Consider the following 20,615-nt stretch of genomic DNA (forward strand, 5'->3'; position numbering starts at 1 on the left):
TTCTGTCACTGCTGCGTATCAATAATGTACAGCTGCTCAAAGAGGCTAAGTGATGCCAAGTGATTCCTTTACAGCCACTTTTCACTCCATGCAGCACAAGCACAGCTGACTCCATGAGATGCAAGGAAGTAGGCAGCCTCGCCTATTGTCTCAGACCCTGCTTTCAGCTTTTTGCTGCTGGGGTACTGGGGTTTGCTAGCATACCTGCAGCCATTCTGTGCCATAATGGACGTAGCTTCTGGACGAGGCAGCGTCAGGACTTCCTTGCATTGTACCTTGGGACTACATGTGACTGCATCTGAAGTCAACAAGCTGCCTTGTTAAAATAATAGCCCCTAGGAAGCGTGTGCCTGCTGATCTGGTGAAAATCAGTTGCAACTACACAAAACTGGAATGCTGCATCGCAGCTTATTAAAAATACAGTGGGAAGCTGCTATGCATGGATGTCACTGCCATCTGCACGCATTGTACACATGCGGGACACAGGCAGACCAGCTCTCTGCTCTGAGGACCTTGCCAGTGAGGATGGTTTTTCTCAAGTGCTCAGTATTGGCCTAATTCTACTTCTTTTCCAGTAAATAAGGTGAATCCAGCAAGTGGTTGTACCCTTCTTTCACACACAGTGCTGACGGGCCTTTCCCTGCAGTGGTATAGGCAGGGTTGCAGAGTCCAGTATGCTGAGGGAATACACGTCAGTCATGCCAATTTAAACCATTTGCTTCTCTAGGAAATATCTTCAATAGGATGGTTATAGAGGATGATCTTTACAGGGTTTTTTTGGAGGGGGGTGGGGGAGATGTGCATCATTGATTCATACTTGCCACTGTTGAAGTTATTTAAGAGTTTCATGTTTATTATGCATTAATCTGAGGAAGTTAATGATTTAGCTCATGCAGCTTGCCTTTGTTTAGGTCTATGAGCTTGCTTTCTGTAAGTTGAGCTCTCTTTGAATATCATGGAGTGAGTGGGGAACTAAAGCCATCGTAACCTGCCTTAGCATTGTAGTTCTCATCGCCCGGCACATGGCCCCAGGGTGGCCCCACTCCTTGTGCTGCAGCAGGAGCAGAGGACAACGATAGCACAGGCATGAGTTACAGTCGTAGTTAAATGTGCTTTTATGGCTGCAAGCTGGAGCGATATTGGAATACCGCTCCAATGCGCTGTGATTTCCAAAGTGGATAAGCACTATTTACGCTTTTTAGTTTCCTGTCTTGTGGAAGAAACATGATGCTTTTCCAAGAGTAGCTATTTTGATGGAGAAACGGATAGTGAAAGATGTCACATGATGGCCAACTGTGTGATCAGAGAAGTGTATTTCCTTCTGACTCCAAATTAATTTGTAATTTCAATCTCCTTTTTACTGTTATCAGCCAAGTGGAAAAGGCCCACGCCTACCTGAAGTTTATTGTGTCATCAGCCGGCTGGGGTGCTTTGACTTATTTTCCAAGGTAAGAAGATTTTTTTTTTTTTTTCAATATTGCCTTTTAATTTGATTGTTTACTGAGACACATCCGCAGTGATGAACGAGACGAGAAGAATTTCTTCCTTTGATGGGAGATAACTGTATTTTACAGTTGCTGTTTGGATATTCCATCCCTATTATTGGGTTCATCAAATAATGTCTTGTTACTTATGTGACTGAGGCAGAACTTGATTCAAAAAACATCTGGGTGGCCGTATGATCTGGCTGATGGAAGTTTTTTTCCATTGTTTTCTAAAGCTGTTCTGTGCTGAGCTGTAATTCTTGGCATCCACAGTTTGAATGATGGGCCAGTACCACTTTTACTCCAATACCCCGTGCAATGATGAGGTTAAGAAAAAAGATTATTTGATAAATGAATTCTATATGCTTAACTCTATTGACATGTTTTTTTATCCTAGGAGGCTAGGAAAGCATGGATAATCTTTTAATTGGCCTCCACATTAATGAATCCAAAGCTGCATTGTATACTGATGTGGTTTACCTAGGTAATACATTTCTTGACACAAGACTTTCGAGACAATAAGCAGGGCATTGCAGCTAAACTGAGGGATTGAATAGCCATAGAAACAGTTAACTACCAGTCAGCTCCAGAGCCACAAGCGTTCTTATTTTGTAAGACAAAAGGTTATTAAAATTAACTATTAATAACATTTCTGATTGATTAACATTTGAAATATCTCTCTAGCTGCCAGTTTAGGGCCTCCTAGTCCTCTGAGAGCATGTCCTGCAAAATCCAGTGAGCACCTCAGAGTATCATGTAGGATTTGCTGATCTGTGGAGAACAATGATATGTCTAGTGTCAAATGGCTGCCTTCCCCTTTTCCAATTTCAATACAGTGTTAATAGAAATGTTGTTTTAATTTGCCAGAGATTTTCACTTCAGATATGGGAAATCTCACAGAACTTACACAGATTTTTCTTGTTCATTTGTATAAGAATAAAGTTGAAAAGAACATGTAAATCATTGAAGTTAATAAAAATCATAGCATTTATATTGTTCATATGATCTAATAGTCATACAGAATGTTATCTTCAAAGCAGGTTTCAAGCTTTTCTAGATAAATCTTTGTTTAACACAAATCTTGTGTGAAGAAAAACAATTGGGTTGCAATAGTTAATTGCAATTCTGCTTCTGATGTCTTTCATAAAACTCTGAAATCAAGGGTTTATAACAGTGTCTCTTAGACATAATATGTATCTAAACACAGATATCTGTAAGTGAAACAGAATGCATTGTTCTGGGAGGATAACACAGCTCACCAAACTCATGGTATGGAGAGATGTCCTGAGGCTCTTTGTTTGCTTTTATGTTTTTGTCTAATTTTGATAGTGCACTAATTTTCAAAGGAAAACTTGGGAGAGGGAAAAAAAGGCAAAATATATATATAAAAAAAGAAAATTTAAGTATCCTTACAACCAAGTATCACTGCAGCTGAGGTATAAAGTCAGACAAGGAAGGTCGTTGCACCAAAATTGCAAATAATCTGCTTTCCCAGTTCAATCTGTAACTTGAAAAAAGGTGTCTGATCATCCAGCCAAAGTGAACCCAAGGTCGACGGGGGAGTGTAGTTTCACCGGCTTCAGCAGGGGCTGTTCCCAGGCATTGTGGCAGGCAGGCACTGGCCACACAGGCCTCAAATTCTTGGTCTGTGCAGGAAGGAAGGCTCCCACTCAATTGCATATTGGGCCCTGAATGGGGCTGTACACACCTGTGCTCTTTTTCCACTGCCGGGCTTGTGAAGGGGCTGGGCCACAAAAGGACCCCATGGCACTGGAGTCTGGCCACAGCAGTACTGTCCTACAGAGGGCTGGTCGCCTCCTGACGGTACCGGTGCCAGGATGGGAGCAGGGTGTTTGGCAGCATGCGGGGCTGACTGCAGCCCTGGGCTGGATTTAGCACAGCTCTTTAGCACACACTCCAAGCACCACATTTGGAAAGGGTTTGGACGAAACAGCTGTTAAATGAAGGGGGAGGAGTTTGAGCCTTAGCATCCCTCTTGGTTTTGAAGACAGATGTAGTGTAGATGGAGACGGAAGTTCTTGAAAAGTGAGACAATCTCTTTTTCCAGACTAGTAAGAGGAACCTGGGCTGTCCTAATTGATAAATCCAGTGAAAAAGAGGAAAACGATCATGATGGTGCACTTGGCCAAATTAGTCAAAACAAGGAACAGTTGTCTTTACAGAAGAATGTGAGTGATGAAAGACCATGAGATAGTAAACCTTGGATATTATTTATCAGAAAAGCAAAAGGCGTCCTCTGTTTTAAAATGTTTATCATCCTGTTTCTGATAGCCTGCATTATTTTCATCTTCCTCAAAGCCTTTTATGCTCACTGTTGTAATACCTACTGCTAAGACAGACTTGAGAACTACAGATATCTTTACTTCCAGCCAGTTCATTTGGTCATGGTTTCAGCAGATGTTTTTGACCATTTTATCTCCTGAGATCTCTGTTCAACTTTGTTCAGTTTAAATGCTCCTTTTTATTTGTGTTGTGAAGGTCGTTGGGACAGGGATATGACACACACATGGCCCCCAACTCCAGCAACATAAAGCATCAAATAGTGACTGCAGAAAAGGAGATATGTGTTGGGCACATTACAACTGTGTGCTGCCAGTGTGCAGGAGCACTAAGGGACCCGGGGCATAGCCTTGGTTCATTACTACTTCCCATTTGGGCAGCTAGTTTTGTTTGGTGAGGATAGTAGTTGTGCTACAAATTACATCAAGAATGAAATTCATATCTTCATTTATGGTTATCTGCCACTTCCATGGACTGGAATGCAAGCTATGTATATAGGGTCAGCTTTGCTTTAGTTAGGTCTTTACTATGTTGCAAGGAGGAAGGGGAAATTTGCACCAGTGAATGCCTCTGTTGGCATTTGGTGTCACTAGCTATTGTAAGTCACCAGCTTGTGCTTAAGTATCTTTTAATGTTCTATTTCAGTGAAAAGCATTTCCAAGAGAAACAAAGGAAAATGCCTGGCTCAGACCCACTAACTCTTGTATGGCCTTTTGCTCTTGAATGTTGGTTAAAAGATCACCATTTCAGGTCAAACCACTAACCGCTTTGAAGCTTGCTTTCTCGTCTTCTTTAGGTTTATCATCTATATGGTCTGTCTAATGTCGGAAAACTTAGCTGTGATCTTATTTATGTTGGCCCATGTGACAAAAGAGAGAAGAAAATAATAGTCCTCTCTATCTGTAAGAAGTTCCATCTGCTTATTTCAAAACTAGATTGCCTGCTCTGCGTCATGTCAAACAGAAAATGACCTTAATGCAGGCACCCAGTGTAAACAGCTGGGCATGCTTCATGAGGCTGCTCGCGGCTGGCTCCAGCTCAGCACAGACTGCAACGTGACTGCTGCTGCCACGGCCAGGACTCTTCCAGGAGCTCTTTCCTGGTGGACCTCTGCTGGTATCATAGTGTGGCAGGGTTGCTTTTCTCGCTGGTCTGGCTTTTTCCTGCCCTCTCAGTTGAAATGGAAGAGATGCCCAGGGCAGAAGAAAATGTTTCTCCTTAATACAAATTTCAAGATGTACCACTGAGACGTGATGCTGACCTGGCCTGTGATCATGGGATTTGTCTTGATCTTTCTCTCCTTCAGCTCACCCTGTGATTCAGGCAAAATCCCAACAATATAGATCCCTTTTGCCATGCTGAGTCTTCTTTCTCCTTTCCAGATTTGTTATTTCTTCCTTGTCTCTGTGTTAACTGCATTCACAAACAGGCTCCATTTTGTAACTGGAAATTGTATCATTCTTAGAGTGCAATCGAATCCTGTGGCTTTAATGGTAGTGAAGAAATGCATGGCAGAGGAGAATTAAACTTAGATCTGCCATGTGTTTAGGCACATGTGGGTCAAAAGATGCTTCAAAAGTGTATGTGGTGCTGACATGTTCTATCTCTTTCTCTCTTGTGTCTTACTAATGGATCAGATCCTGGATGAGGTTGAAAGGAGAAGGGGAATATCTGCTGCCTTAGTTTATCCATTTATGAGGAGTCTGATGGAATCTCCTTTTCCTGCACCTGGAAAGACAATCAAAGTCAAAACCTTTCTGCCTGGAGCTGGAAACGAGGTAAACAGCAACTGCAAACATTAAAAGTCAAGGCCTCCCCCCTCACCACTCCAATATCAAACAGCAAAAGAAAAACAGGAGGAGGCATACGGATACTGCAAGGCATGTGACGTGGCACTCACTCAAAATGAGCAGTGCAGGAGCTGCACCAGTGTTGATACGCTAATGCTAGTTCCCGTTGATGATTATAAGCCAATTTAGTGTTATGTATTGTTACTTTACATTCATTAATAAGTTGTGTTTAAGAAAAAAACACAAACACCACAAATGTCCTAGTATGCCTGGCCTAGTGTAGTTAACAGACTACAGTGTTGCTGGGCTTTATCACAGTGATAACAAGCAAGTCTAAGTTTCCCATGCTGACTGTACTTGAACAGTTCAGCAGCTGGTTGTTTTTGCAAACCTCCTTACTGCTGGTCCTGGCCTTCGTAGGAGGAGTGACCAGCAGCATTTAAATGGCTCTTTTTGGCAATAAATACCCTTTAATTGGCCCTCAAAGAGATAGTCTATATTTGGAAAAGCATGTCATATAAAAGTTTTTGTGTGTGTGTGCACACATACAATAGATTTAATTTCCTTTTATTACTGACTCAGTAATTATGCTAGCATTATACAACATACGCCTTACTGGGAAACGGCAATATTGGTGCCTTGCTTAAAAAGTTTTTTGTAACTTGAGGCTTGCTAGCCATTTGCCGTTTCAAACTCTGCTCTCTGCATGTCCCTATGTAAGTATACAGTAGCTCCACTCAGATGGGCAAGCATATAGAGGAAATACATTACTGCAGATAGGAATAAAATTTGGCCCAGTTAGTGAAAGCAGGAAAAAAATTCCCCTCTAGGGTTATTTTACACTCCTTAGGGTTAGTTTTACAGTGCTATTACTGTTTTTACATTGAATTATATTTTCTCCAAGTGTAACGCCACTGCCTTCAACGGAGTGGGCCTGTAGTGTCACTTGGTATGAAATGTAAAGGGTTCCTTGTATAAGTGACTTGCAAGGCATGTTTAAGTCACAAGCATTTTCTTCTGGAGAAGCAAAGGAAAACTGAAAGGCTGATTGGCCTAACAGTGGTAAGATCTGATAATGCTTTTTCGATGTGAATATATCTGGGAACCATGGATCTGCAACTTCTCTATCCTCTGCTCAAGCTTCTGAACTCTCTCAGAGAAAAACATTGAGATAATTCCAAACAAACAAACAACTCTCTTCTGGCTGAGCTTTGCTCTCTGTTATGCTAGTACAAACTCGTTATTTAAATGGAATGCACTGGCTTAATTAGGAACAGAATCTTGTCCTTCCATTGTGGCTTCTCTGGCCTAAACAAAGATAATGATTAATTGGGAAGTAGACAGTATATTTCTTTGTGATGAGCAGACTGAAGCAGAAGGCTTTGCCAGGCAACTGAAAACATCCATGGCATTTGTAAAAGCTGCCGTAACTTGCATTGCATCCTACCCTGCAGCAAGATTTTGTGTGGGAAATTTTGCAGTAGAACCAGCTCCTCATGATTTGGCACATAAACATGATTTGAGCTTGCAATCCCAATGCTAAGGAATGGAAGTGGGCACCTTTACTGAATATGAGAAAGAGGTAGGCAGGCAGCATTTCCCAAGGAGGTATTCATGGTACACCGTTGCTCTGCAATTTGATTCTTACTGCTATTTGGGGCAACAGCTGAGTGATGGGTATCTAATACTCTGGCACCATAATGTTTCTGTATTTCAGGCATTAAAAAAATGAAATCTGTACACAAATACTGTTCTAACAGTGACTTTCTTTTTACAGTCCTGTGTTACTGATCACAAACAATATTACAACTAAACTGGTATGAACTGGTTTTGTTTCCAGTACCTTGTGGTCTTCATCATATCCTTAAAACAGTGTGTTTATGAGGAATTTTGTAAGGACTACTCCAGTTTAAACCCAATACAATATGCTTGTGGAATGTGGTGTCGTGTGCATGTCATGTGCATGTCATGAAAACATAAAAGTGGTCTAAAGCAATAAAGTGACGGTGATTTTTGGACATATGGAAAGAAGGAGATGTATATATGTTCCTGTTAATATGTCTTCAGAGATTTCAACACAGCTTCAAGTTGGCCAACTTTTCCCCTTTCCCTTCTGTTTCCTCAAATTCCTCAGTAGTTCATCATTTGCTGTCTTGCACTTCATATTTTTCTCCCCCTGTTACTCTCTTCTTCATGTTATTTTTCCCTCTTATTTTTTCTGTCCTCCGCCTTCAAGTTCCACATCTGAGCATGTCAATTGCAGAGTAAAAGGAAGATATAATAAAGGAATCAAGCAAAAGACATTTGAGAAAAGGAAGGAGAGGGCCTGAGGTCATGGATGAAGTATGAAAATTAGACTTTAAAGGGATGTCACAAGTCACCATCTAAGACCTTGTCCTGACTCCCCAGTTAAGTATATATATATGCATATCTTTATGACAAAAAAAGGTTTTAAACATTATCTAGTGAGTTATGCATCATAGAACAGTGAAAATGAAGTAAATTTGGTTTAAATTTTGCCCAGCCTTTACATTTGGTCCCTGGCTCCTATCTAGATGTGAATTTGAATTGCTAGCCAAGTTTATAACCAAATTTACCTTGTCTTTATGGCTGTTTTAACCCTGTAAGCTTCCAGCCCCCGTGTTTCCAGTTTGTTACTTGCTTCATACTGTTGACTCAATCAAGCTTTACATCTCTGACAGGGTGTTTAGAAGGCAGAATTATGCTTCCCTCGGAAATGACAGCAGATTTAATGTGCACAACTGTATTCCAGGAAGAAGAATGACTTGATAGTGAATTGTGTAATACGCCATCTCTCTGGAGTGTTGTGCCTCCAGCCTCAGTTTGCAAAAGAGGATGGGGGTCATTCTCTGTGTCCCCTCAACAGGAAAGCATGGAGCGGTGCTGGAGGGCCTGGACTGGGGTGCCGGGCACTCCTGGCGCTGTCAGCCCTGACCAGTGATGCTGACTGATGTTTGTTGGATGTGTTCAGGTCATTGAGCTGCGGCGGCCCATGGACTCACGCCTGGAACACGTGGACTTTGAATGCCTTTTCAAGTGCCTCAGCGTTCGTCAGATCATCAGGATCTTTGCTTCTCTCCTGTTGGAGCGGCGTGTGATTTTTGTAGCAGATAAGCTCAGGTAAGTGGCAAAGGGACCTGAACCACACGTTCAGGACAGTACTATCTTTGGATACAAAAAGCTTTATGAAATGTCCAGAATGGTTGTCAGATGTGAGGATCCTCTCACTGTAGGATTTAATTAATTTTTACATCAGTGGAAGTTATTTGCATTAGGGGGGGCACACATTTGCTAGCGGTCACTAGCTACAAGCCACTTGTTCTGTCTTACTTTCCCATCTGTAAAATGGTGATACCAATACTCACCTGCTTCATAGTCAGCAAATGTTTGCACAGCGTTTTGAAGCAATGTAGTCCTAGCAATATTTCATTTCAGGTTTTGGAACAGAGTATTCATAAACAGTAGCAGAGATTGTCACTGAGGTGCTTCCCCTTGTGGCCATGCAGTGCAGCCAGGCAGGGAAGTGGGGTGCTGAGAGTTCACCTGGTTTGCTCCAAGCAGTACAGAGAGTTTATAATGGGGCTAGGTTTCAAATCCTGCGCTACCAAACCCATCCAGTGGGAGTGTTAAGAATGCTATTGCGGTCCATCCCAACTAGTTAGGATATTTTTCCTGGTGCTCACATGACCCAAAAACATTTCCTTTCCGAAGCTCCATCTTGAGCTCCTTGCTACATCCTTTCAACACACCTCTTCCTTCCCTGCCCTTTGATTGCAATCTCCCCTCCTTGGCTCCTCTGAGGCATGAACTCACCCCAAGGTGTAAGGAGTGAGAGCGGCAGGTCACACATGGCCTTTACCAAGGAAATGGGAGCTCTGTGTAGGCTGCACCCCTGCCCTGCAACAAAGAATCATCCCTTTTTTAGATGCTTGTGTAATCCATATAGAAAAGCGTGGACATTGTGAAGAAGACGTTCTTTGCTGTGGCATGATAAATAATAAAAGATGGCAAATAAAAATAAAGACACTAATTTATTAGACTCAGGAACATCCAGCGTCTTTTAAAAGGACACAAAAGACTCTATGCGTGGTTAAAAACACAGATGGATCTACCCAAACAAACTCTGTTAAACACTTTATCAGCCCCGACCTTCTCTGAATGACCGCCAGAAATAATAGCTGCACTTAGTGGCCGCCAGTGTATATAATAGCAAGAATACTTTGCATAGTAAAAGCTTTACAACCTTTAGGGGAGAATTTCTTAAAGCTGCAGACCCTTCTCAGGTTATAAAGTTACTTCCTTAGCAGTCTTTTTTGTTGTCTAGAACAACAGGAACATTTTATTTCATCTCTTCCCTTGTCAGTAACCCTTAGTTTGAATGACCATTTGGGATGACTTAATTTCACATAAACTCCTGGTGAGAATTGTGTAGCTAGTCCAGGATTTCTGCAGTACTTTAGTAGATATGTGAGTCACACCATGAATATTGGGGCAGGTGGCTTTTGAAAATACTGTTGGCATGTTCCTTCTCACTCTTTTTCTACAGCATGCTTAATTACATCGTTCTGTTTGTTTCTATTGTACCGTTCATTTAGCAGATTTAGTGGCACCCACAAGTCTGACTGTAACTCAGAATGACGCAGGTCTGTGTTCCTTCAAATGGCACAATGATTTGAGTGGAAAACCACACAAATGGTACAGAGAAAATGAGGGCTGTGCTGTGCTGCCGCCAACTGTTGCTCTGCTTCGGAGTTCCCAGTTACTCCTTTGTAATGTTGTCCTGGTTTGGCAAAGTACCCCGAGCCTTGATCCATGGACTGTGAGGATGGCTTGCTGCAGGAGACATCCTCAGCCAGGAGGGCTGGGACAGAAAGCAGCCATTCCCTGGAGCGTTTCTCTGGGACAGCTGGCCTAGCCAATGTCATATAATGCTTCTGGACGCTGCTCAGAGAAAAGAAGCAACAATTAAAACTACTTTGACAGGCTTAAGGCAGCTTGGCTTGGAAAACAGTCATGTTGCCGATGCTGAGGGCTTCATCAGGCAACCAGGGTTTTATGCACATTGCAAGCCTGACTGGAAGCTAACAGCTCAGGCTTGCCCGTGCAATTACCTTTCTCCTGATAGCTGCCTAGTCCTACAGTTCTCAGAGCAGAGGATAACAGAGTCCTGCTTAGAGGCAAAGTGCTGCTGCTTTCCCTTTTGGCACACAGAAATAGGGCACCAGGACCAACAGGAACCAGAAATGATAAAGATCCCTTTCAGTAAACACATATCGAAACATTGCGCTCTCCTGCAAAAACTGTTCTCTGTTATTTCTGTTGTGAGAGCGAGCCATCGGGTTAGGGGCCATTAGCACATACTTTGAGAAAGGAGAGGATTCAGATGGATCCAAGAGGCTTATGAGGTTTTGTGGTTGCTCCTGTAAGAAGGGACAGAACCTTTATTACAAAAAGGTTTATATTCATATACTTTATTATATCCGCATGTACCCTTTATTATATGCATATACTTTCTTTTGTTTAAAAGGAGTATGACAAAATCTGATGTGGTAGATAAGGCCCTGGATTAAGACTTGTGAATCCTGAGCTCTCCTTCTGAACCCTCCAACCTGCTGTGTGACACATGCTGGAAATGTAGCTCCTCTTTCTTATCTTTTGTCTGGTCTGTCTGGGATCCTAAACGCTCCAGGACGGAGACTGCTTCTCGCTCTGTGTGTGCATGCAGCTCTGCTTGATACAGTGTGGCCCCTCTCAGCATGGGGATCTAGGAGGTACTGTAAAATAGAAACTAATAATGAGTACTTTGACAAAGGCCTAGAGAAAGTGACAGTGGATTTAAATTCAATACTTACTGAGGTTTTCATGGTTTAAATGGGGATGAAGTCTAAAATGAAACACTCTGGGTTTGAGCTAATAACTGTCTCTCTTGGAACCTTTGCCTTGCCTGACGTGAATTTTGTTTATGGGCATCACGGCTGAAACTGAAGGAGTTTACCAGTAATGTGGAAAAAAAAGAAGTGAAATATCTTACAGGTCCAGTCTGTGGGCCCAAAGAACGAGAGCAGGAAATTAAAAAGATTTTACAAGGGTTTGATTTCTGCATGTACCCAAAAAATAGCTTAGAAACAAGTGATGTTGAGGTTTAGGCTTCAAACAATGAGATGCAATGGGCTTTTGTGGCTGCCTGTTTAACAGGTCTCCAAGCAATAAATGATTTCACACATTATACAAGTTTGGGAAAGTCACGCCTAGTGAAGTGAGATTCATTCAATAAATCGTTATTTATGGTTCTTATAGTGCCCAGAATGTGAAAATTTACAGTCCTTGATCTTTGCACAGAAGAAGTTGCCATTTTTCAACACAGAAAGTGATGCTACCAGCAATGAGGAAACAATAGTAAAGTTTTGAATGACAGGACTGTGAGGTTGCCTTGGTTAGATATGTGCAGTTAGGTTTGGGTTTTTTTTTCCCAATAAGTTGCTTATATATTTTTTCTGCTTGCAACTGGGTGAATAAATCCCTGCGGCTATTTGCTCACCTTCAAAAATGAATTTGAATCTGCCTTTCAGTATTTTGCTTTCCATGAACAGTCAAGAAGACAACAGAGAAATAAAGATAACAATAGAGAAACTTGGAATAATAATAACAACTCATAAAGACGGAACTTAAAGCTCTCATTCCTTAAGCATCTGCTGAAAGCACAACTGAGATGGTACGTCCTATCCCAGTTCCAATCCCCGTCCCAGCTGGGAGCCCCTATTTATGTTCCCAGCATTCTGCCTGTTCACCCCAACTCTGAAACAATCCCATGACTACCAGCTGCAAAGGGAGAGCTGCTCTAGTGCAGTCCTCTGGGGTTTGAAAGGCTAGGCAGCAGATGCAAAATCAGTGGGTTCTGGGGCTCGGGGAACATTGGCGTTGCTGCAGGCACAAAGGTAGCAACAGAAAATAAATAGAAAGCAAACGCTGGAGGAAAAATATTTCTCTGCTTGTTTTAGTTTTATGCTGGGGAAACAAATTTGTGGACATGTTTGCTGAGGAGGTGATGTATCCATGCGTGTGAGAACAGTCTCTTTGCCTTTTCCCCCGAATGTTTGGAGAGGGGGAAAGGAAGGCCTTGGGCATCTCAATGTGCCTTTGTTATAACTCAAATTTTTATAAATAAAAAACACTCTTGCTGTAATCTACTATATTGTGAAGGACTCCGAGCATATTTTGCTTACGTTTCACATGTGGGTCCAGTCCAACGCCAGCCTGAGTCAGTGGGAGTGTTTGGATGAGGCTTGTCTTTTGCTGTGGATCTAAATCCTAGAATATTCCTTTCAGTGGCCTTTCTGAAGCTTTAGGGGCTGTGGAAGGCTTCTATAGAGTCCCTGCTCTTGTAAAAGACAAAATAACTTTTCATTGTTGTGAATTTTGTTTTTATATGAGATATTTCAGCTACTTCTCAGTGAAGCAGGAGCATGGGCCTCAAGGAAGAAATCTCTGTTGACAGCAATGGGTTTTATGCTCCTAAACCATATAGGTGAACTTGGAAATGTACCCCAAGGCGAAGGTGGCCAGGGCGTTTCTTTAAGTGGCAGTGCCAGCTCATGAAGTTCCCTCTCCTGCTCCCCTTGTTTGCTCCTGCCCTGTGCCACGCTCTCCCTCACCCAGGAGGCTGTGCCGGCCTAGCCACAGTAGGAATTACTCATTTTGCAGAGTTTCTCCAAACTAGATGGGCCCCTTGGCCAGGTCACACCAAGAGCCTCCTGTGCTGGGAGAGAGGCAGAGGAGGGTGCTGGGGCTGGGGGTGGGCAGGAGCATTGGGATGGGCACACTTCAGGGTGGTGTTGCCACTGAAGGGTGTCTATCATGCACCATCCTTAGGTGTGAGCCAGATGAATTTACAATATCTCATGAGATATTGTAAATTTGTGAATAAACCCACAAGTTTTTACCTGTGTGCAAGGGAGATCTGGGGGAATGAGGCTGAGGCAATGCTGGATGACAGCGAACTTCAGTGCAGCTAAAGCTCCTGCACATCAGTGTCTTCCTCCCTTAGGGATGGCCACAGATGTCTTTGTCTTCCGAAGGAGAGTTTTTTCCCCACATGTTTTTCTGCCCCGCTGCCAGCACACATCCCCTGGCCCAACATGGACCAGCAGTCTGTCACCTGGTGTGCCGCAGCCCCGTGAAACCCTCCTCTGCAGCGCTCGCCCCATGAAGTCAAGAGGTGCTGTCGCAAGCAGAAGCTAGGCACCTATGAGGTGGGAAGACTTTATCCTGTTAAGGATAAAAAACTTTTATCCTGTTAAGGACAAAAACCTCCTTACCCCTCCCCAAAGTATTTTGGACTGCCAGGAGGAATCTGTCTTCCAGCACAACTGTAGAAAGTCCAGGCTGATCCCAGACCTGACCAAAGGTTATGGGCTCCAGACAGAAACACTGACTAATACAGGACAGAAGCATAAATATGTAAATACTGGGGGAAGTCATCCCGCAGGCATGTCTCTGTTAACTTTGTGGAGCAAAAGAGGAGCAGAGCGTACTTGTATTCAAGGGCAAAGGCTTTCAGAACAAACAACGGCATTTCCCTAATCTGACAGACAGAGACAGCTTAGGGCTGTCCGTGTTACACCCGGGATGTTCGGGGAGTGTTGACACTTGTCCTCCATATTTGAATCTGTTGTTCTGGGAGTCATGAGGCCACGCTAGAAAGCAGCACCGTTAGCAGTTGAGAGGCAGCCTGGTCCCCGTCTCATACATAGCATGATCTTGTAGCTCAAGTTAAAATATGCAAATTTAAATAGGAGATAAGTGGCAATGTTTTAGTAGTAAGAGTAAACTATTGTTCCTCAGCCCTGTAGCAAGGTCAAGTGGAAAAGCAAGAGTAGCTAAACTTTTGGGCAGATTACTAAAGTGAAAGCTCATTCCCTATTTCCTTATTGTTTATTTTTTATTAACAAAAGTAGGATATAATTCTTACAAACTAATCACGGCAATGACAGGCCTGATCAGGCTCACCTGCTGCCTGGGAATGTTCCTTTCCAGTAGTCTGTCATATCGTAACACTTGTAAAATCTGCCAACCTGCAGGTTAAAAGGTAAAACCACGTGTGTTAGGACAAAGAGAGAAAGTGTGCTCAGTAAACAGACAGTGAGCTTTGGCTAGTAATAAAGACTTCCTTTACTTTCTCCTGTCACAAAAAACTCCACAAAAAAAAAAAAGGTGAGAGAAATTTGACAACAAACACATGCCAGAAACCAGCTTGTGAGGGAGAATTTACTGTTGCCAGTCTCCAACTGGTCTGTACCATTTCTGAGCACAGGCTACAGGAGACACAACTATGTCTTCTCTTGGTCACATCTGACACAGCCCTATATTGAGCTAGAAGTCCAGTTCTTTGTCTAAGGGAAAACTTTTTTTAGTTATCAGCTGTGCACTGAAGAAGGAGATGTTTAGAGATGCAAGCTACTGTACCTGTGGAATGTGTAATAGCTCCCAGATCTTATGTCTAAACCCAGAAGTACAGATGGCTGACATTTCTTCTGGTATTTCTTTATCCAAAGATCTTGAAGTGCTCTCTTAATACTGTCAGGATTATTGTGCTTGTCTAGTCTGACATGCTGAACATAAGCTAGAGAATTTCTTCCACTGATTTCTGCAGTGAAAGGAATGGGCCCTTGTACAATTATCCAATATGTAATCATGCCTAGTAGACAGAATTTATTCTACAGCAGAAACATCCATCTGTCATGTAAAAGTAACCAGTTTCCATTTCTTCCAGTGAGAGCCAGATCAGCCCCCATTGAGGAGTGATTTAGAACCCGCAGACCACCCCTGCTTTATCTAAGGGACAACAGCTTGCAGCTCCCTTCATCTTTTATAAAAGAAGCATCCTCTAGAGTCTGTCTGAGTCTCTGTTACCTACCCTGCAATTGGTTTCCTTTTGTGAGACTTTGGTTTTTCTCAGTCTGCTTGCACTATGAAGCATCGCTAAGTAGAAACATATATACTTAAAAAACCCTAAACCTTCTGTAACGTATGTGATTATTTGGTCTGATGTAGCTGCAATTTCTTGATATTCTGCTTCTTTATTTTCTACCAAATATAGCTAGTAATATTCTTTGAGTAGGATGTTTTTATGCAGCCCAGTCCTGCAAGATGCTGAGCGCCATGAAGACATGTCTAAATGCTGGAATTGAAGGTGTTCAATGTGATGTGAAATCGGTGGTTTAAGGTAACTAGCAGAGCTGTCTCTCAAGATTTTTGAGAGAAATTTTGCTCTTTATTCCACTCTCTCAAGAGATACTTGTATTTTGTACCACTTGGGTTACATTTCTCTGGCACTTAGATTGTGTGATGACTGATGCCAACAGAGGAGCTGTACATGGACAGTAGGAAAATGTGTGTCAGGCAGAAAAGGCAGCCCAAAAAACAAAATGAACTTTCTAAGTCTCTGGCTTGTTTAAGATTCCGCAGTCCCAGAGAAAAGCAATCTAATAATGACATTTTTAATATGCCATATCACAAGAAGGGTAGAGCTTGTATGATTTTCCTTTTCCTCCTTTCCTTCTGCCCTCCTTTCCAGTGGTATTTATTCATGTCACTTCAGGCTTTGGCCATCGCTCTACAGTGGGGAAAACATCATTTTTCCACTTATGATTTGTGCAACAATATTCTCCCTCCCTTCCCCTTCCCCATGAAAGGGAATGGGATAAGAAGACGACCATGTTGTTTGGGAATTCTCTTCTGGATTGCTTATTGGCACAATAACCATATGGCAGTAAGTTGCAACATTTTCCCAACTTGGCCTCTAGCTCCCTGCAAGGGGATTTAGATAGATTCCCTCTTTTCAGCTTTTGAATGAGAAGGATTAGAGGATTGGGATTGTTCTTCTCCTCCTTTGTTACTACCTAGAAAAATTTTTCATCCTACTTTACAGTGGTCATGTTGTTAATAGTGCAATGATTGCCTGCGAATCTGAAACCACCAGTGTGAACATGAACAAGGACTGGTGGGAGTGAAGGTCCCAGTGTGGAAAGAACAAGTAGTTAACACTCTTCTGGAGCACCTGGGCCAGAACCACTTTTGTTATGGATTTATGCTAAGAAACTGTCCTGCAGGAAGGGACTGGATAACTCTGTGGGCACTAAGGATCACCTTCCACTTTGAAATGTTGGGTTTTTTTCTTGTAACCACCTGACAAAGCTTGGGCAGGTGGCTGATGTGTCAAAGCAATGACTTTTTGCAAAAAAAAAACATTTGCTTGAGCTTTGTGGAAAGTATGGTTGAATGACAGCTGCTTGAAAAGCCAAATACTTGTTCTGAAGGGCACTTTGCAGGTCTCTTTCTCCAGGGGCTTTCATGTGCCTCTCTTATGCACAAGTATTATGGGAGCAAAAAATAATGTCTTTGTTAAAACCACAGACAGACCTCAGACTGTCTGTCACTCAGGTGTTCCAGGAAGGTGGGAGCTGGATTCTGAAAACACAGCTCTTAATGAAGTAAAATAATTTACTGATTTGTGTAAAGTTATGATAACTTTTGGAAATTTTGCATAAAATATCTGTCTTCCAATATTTGGATGAAAAACGACAAAAAAAAGCCTCTTGTATAGTCAAAACAAACCCTGCACTTACTTCTTCTTTGATAATAACCCCTAATGAGTTGTGTAATTATAAAACATTGAAAATCTGAATTACTTTGACTGACTGACAAATCCAGAGGCTTTAAAATAGGAATCCCTGAGTGCGCATCATATTTCAGTCCATGTCTGTTTAGCTAGGAGACATCATCCCAGCAGGGTAGATGGCAACCAGGTGCTGGCTGTTCCTGACATCACCTCCTGGCTGCATTACAGCATTGTAACACGCCTGCTCATTCCTTAAGCCATTGACCATAAATTGCAGTTGGGAACGGATTGCTGCAGCAGTCCTCCTGCATAACAACATGGGCTGCCAGGAGCATCACAGATATAATCTTTGGTCTCATTGCTGTCATCTTAGAAAATACTAAAATTTAAGTTCCTTGTTCTTAGCATGTATCTTAGCACAGTGCCCAGTGTATCAAAATATGACCTGAAGTTCTGTGACGTTCTCTGTTCTGGTATGATGGGACATTTACGGTGACAGAAAAGCGCTCCTGTCCACATGCTTCTGAACAAACTTTCATGGGGGAGCAATGAAAGGACAGTCAAGCGCCGTGACAGACCCTCGCCGGTTCTGCCCCACATTGCCCAGTGTACTCGTAACACGCTGTGGGGATGTGCTCAGGTAATTACAGTGAGGCTGCTGATGCAACCATACTGGTAGGATAAGATAGCACAAGACAGGGGAGGATGTTGCAAGCTTAAGCTAAAGGGGATGTGGTAGAGAAGAGTTTATGGATGAAGATGTTGCCCACTCAATTTTCTGTAAAATACGATAAGGAGGGATCAGAAAAGAGACACAGACAATGATGCAAACCGTTGGGCAAGTCTGTTCCGTGAACTGTACTCGTTGACACGGCAGTGTGGCAAACCATGGCTCCATGAATTAAAGTCAGAGAAAACAAGTCCAGAAACTGGGTTGTAACCACTGTGTTTATCATAAAAAATCTCCTACCTGGAATCATCAGTAGCACAGAGGAAGTGATGCCTGAGCTCTCTGTAACTCACCTTCAGTAGTCACTGGTGTGTCCCAAAATTAACTGCATCACTGGTGCCCCACTGATAAGGAAATGCAGCACTGCTTTTGCCAGACAGGTGAGGCAATATTATGATTCCTTTATGAGAATTTTACAAGCTTGGCTTTTCTCAGACTGCACTGTAGAAAGCATCAGATAAAACCTGAAGTGTGACTCATTTCTTGCAAAACAAGGTTTGGGTTTGGCTTGTTTTCATGGGGGAAAAAACCACCATTTGAGGGGTGTGAGGGTTAAGTAGTTACACTCTTTGAGTTGTAAGCATAGTTAAAAAGATTCTGCAAAGGGTGATAACTGATAATTGGGCTGATGTGATGTGGAAAATATGCATGTCTGTGCCTCCCTCTCCCTGCCAGTGTTATCGCTGAGGCCTTGTTTGCACTCTGTGAGATATCACAAAGGTCACTTGCAGCAAACGTGTCAGCATTCAAATTAGGGCATCCACTGTGACTTGACTGCCTTTCACCCCTGGCAAAAGCACAGTTAGGTTCTCACTTTTGCATCAGGCTGCTGCTTGCCATGTGGGGGAAGCCTGGCTCGGGAGGCGAGGAAGCAGTGGATGGACCCTGGAGGCTGATGGGCACGGTGCAATAGCAGTACTCCTGGTTTGCTAAATCAGTCACCCACCCTGGGAAACATTCATCTCTTGAATAATATTTTTCCTTTGTCAAGCTCCTGTGCAGAGTGAGGGATTTTCACCTGCTTGTGGACTAAGAGTGAGTCATTAGCTCACTGCTAAGACTGGGTAATATATGTTACAGTCCATAACAGACAGGGGAGATCTCTCATTTGTGCTTTAGAGAGCTCTTTACCCAGTTGCAGACATTGACTGTAGCAGTATTTGTTGTAGTGTGTGTAATGATTAAGTTATGAAATGTTCAGAACTGGCTGCTGCATTTGAGTTGGCCTGAATGGACTTGGCTCACCATGATCCTCACATGAATTATACGTGTGCCCCTCTGTCACGATCATATTTACACTAGGGAATTCCCTATTTTATTTAGACACTAGGAGCAGAGCTTTTTATTGGCAGGCCTCCCCTGACATCAAGAGAAAAAGTAACCTAAAATATGCATTTGTCCCTATTTGTCCATATTTCCTGAAAAGAAGGATGTCAGTTATTGATCAGAGATAGAATATTAGCTGCATACTTTAGGCCAGCTACTAAAGACCTCATGTCGTGACTCTTAGTTTACCTCTTACTTAAGTGTTTGCTTTAAAAAATAAATCACAATGCAAAACATTACTCTGGCTTTTACAGCCTAAACTCACTCAATTTTCCATGTAATATGCACCCAATACTTTGATTTTAAACATCTCATTGATTATTCTAGAGAAAGGTCAGATTTAGTAACAGGAAATTCAGAAAGTTCAGAACCCTCTTTCAAGTCACGGATGCAACCACTCCATCCTAAACTTCCTGCAGCTACCCAGATTTTCACAGATTTACCTGAAGGTCAGGTGAGGAGAGGTGCCTTGGCAGCAGTAGAGGAATCCTCCTCCCCGTGTACCCCTACACGGAGGTGGGCCCTTTACAGAAGGATTCTGCCACAGGGAGTTCTCAATCCAGGAGGTTGAAATCTAATTATTTAATCAAAAATTAAATTACATTATTAAAAGTTAATAAATAAATTAATAGTATATTAAAATTAAAATTATTTAATAGCTTCAAAATTTACAGTCTTTACTTCCAAATCACCTTATAAAGGCTTGAAGGATTCTCTGTAGTTTGCTTTACCCCGAAGGTCTTCTAGAAAAGTAAAAAATTATTCAAATTTCAGAAGCTGAAACATGCCTTGCTGACAAGAGGGGCTGACTTTACAGCCATTCAGACAGCACTCTTTTCCACAGCAGTCAGGGTACTCACGGTTCAAAAGGAGCTACCATGTCTTGCGTGTGTACTTGCGGGCTGATCTGATTAAAATAGAAGTGGAAAAAGAAGGGGTCTTTGAGGCTTTGTTTCAGCAAAGTATTTCAGCACGATGACAGTAAATTAAGGCTGAAACTTGTGCTGAAATACTTCGCTGAATCAAAGCCTAAAACAGTATTTTGCCTGTCCCCTCATGCTTTGTTTTAATTGGTGAAGCCAGGCATGAACTGACGATAATTCCTGCTGCTCTGTAATAATTAGAAATAATTTTTCTATCAGTGTCCAGATAAGTTACTGTATTAGAATTACTTTGGGTCAAACAGCAATAAGCTGAGCACAAATTCTGGTGTTTGTTTTGATCATAATCTTCTGCCTCTTGCATACAGGTAAATATAACCGTTGTGGAGGAAACTTGTCTTTTCAGTTTGAAAATTACTCCTGATAGAAACTGTGTTTTTGTGTCTGTCTGCTTATCAGCAGGCT

At 42.3% G+C, this 20,615-nt stretch overlaps 1 protein-coding gene across 5 annotated transcripts in view; it reads left to right on the plus strand.

Moving 5' to 3' along the window:
• Positions 1 to 20,615, plus strand: part of DENND2B (DENN domain containing 2B) — a 182,632-nt gene that overhangs the window by 148,186 nt on the left and 13,831 nt on the right. For all 5 annotated transcript variants that reach the window (XM_076344035.1, XM_076344036.1, XM_076344038.1 and 2 more), the window contains 3 exons: positions 1,371 to 1,448; positions 5,423 to 5,563; positions 8,568 to 8,716. In XM_076344035.1, the coding sequence (XP_076200150.1) occupies positions 1,371 to 1,448; positions 5,423 to 5,563; positions 8,568 to 8,716 (368 nt within the window). The remainder of the gene's footprint in view (positions 1 to 1,370; positions 1,449 to 5,422; positions 5,564 to 8,567; positions 8,717 to 20,615) is intronic.

Source organism: Aptenodytes patagonicus, chromosome 7 (assembly GCF_965638725.1).
Source record: "Aptenodytes patagonicus chromosome 7, bAptPat1.pri.cur, whole genome shotgun sequence".
Classification (NCBI taxonomy): Eukaryota; Metazoa; Chordata; class Aves; order Sphenisciformes; family Spheniscidae; genus Aptenodytes; species Aptenodytes patagonicus.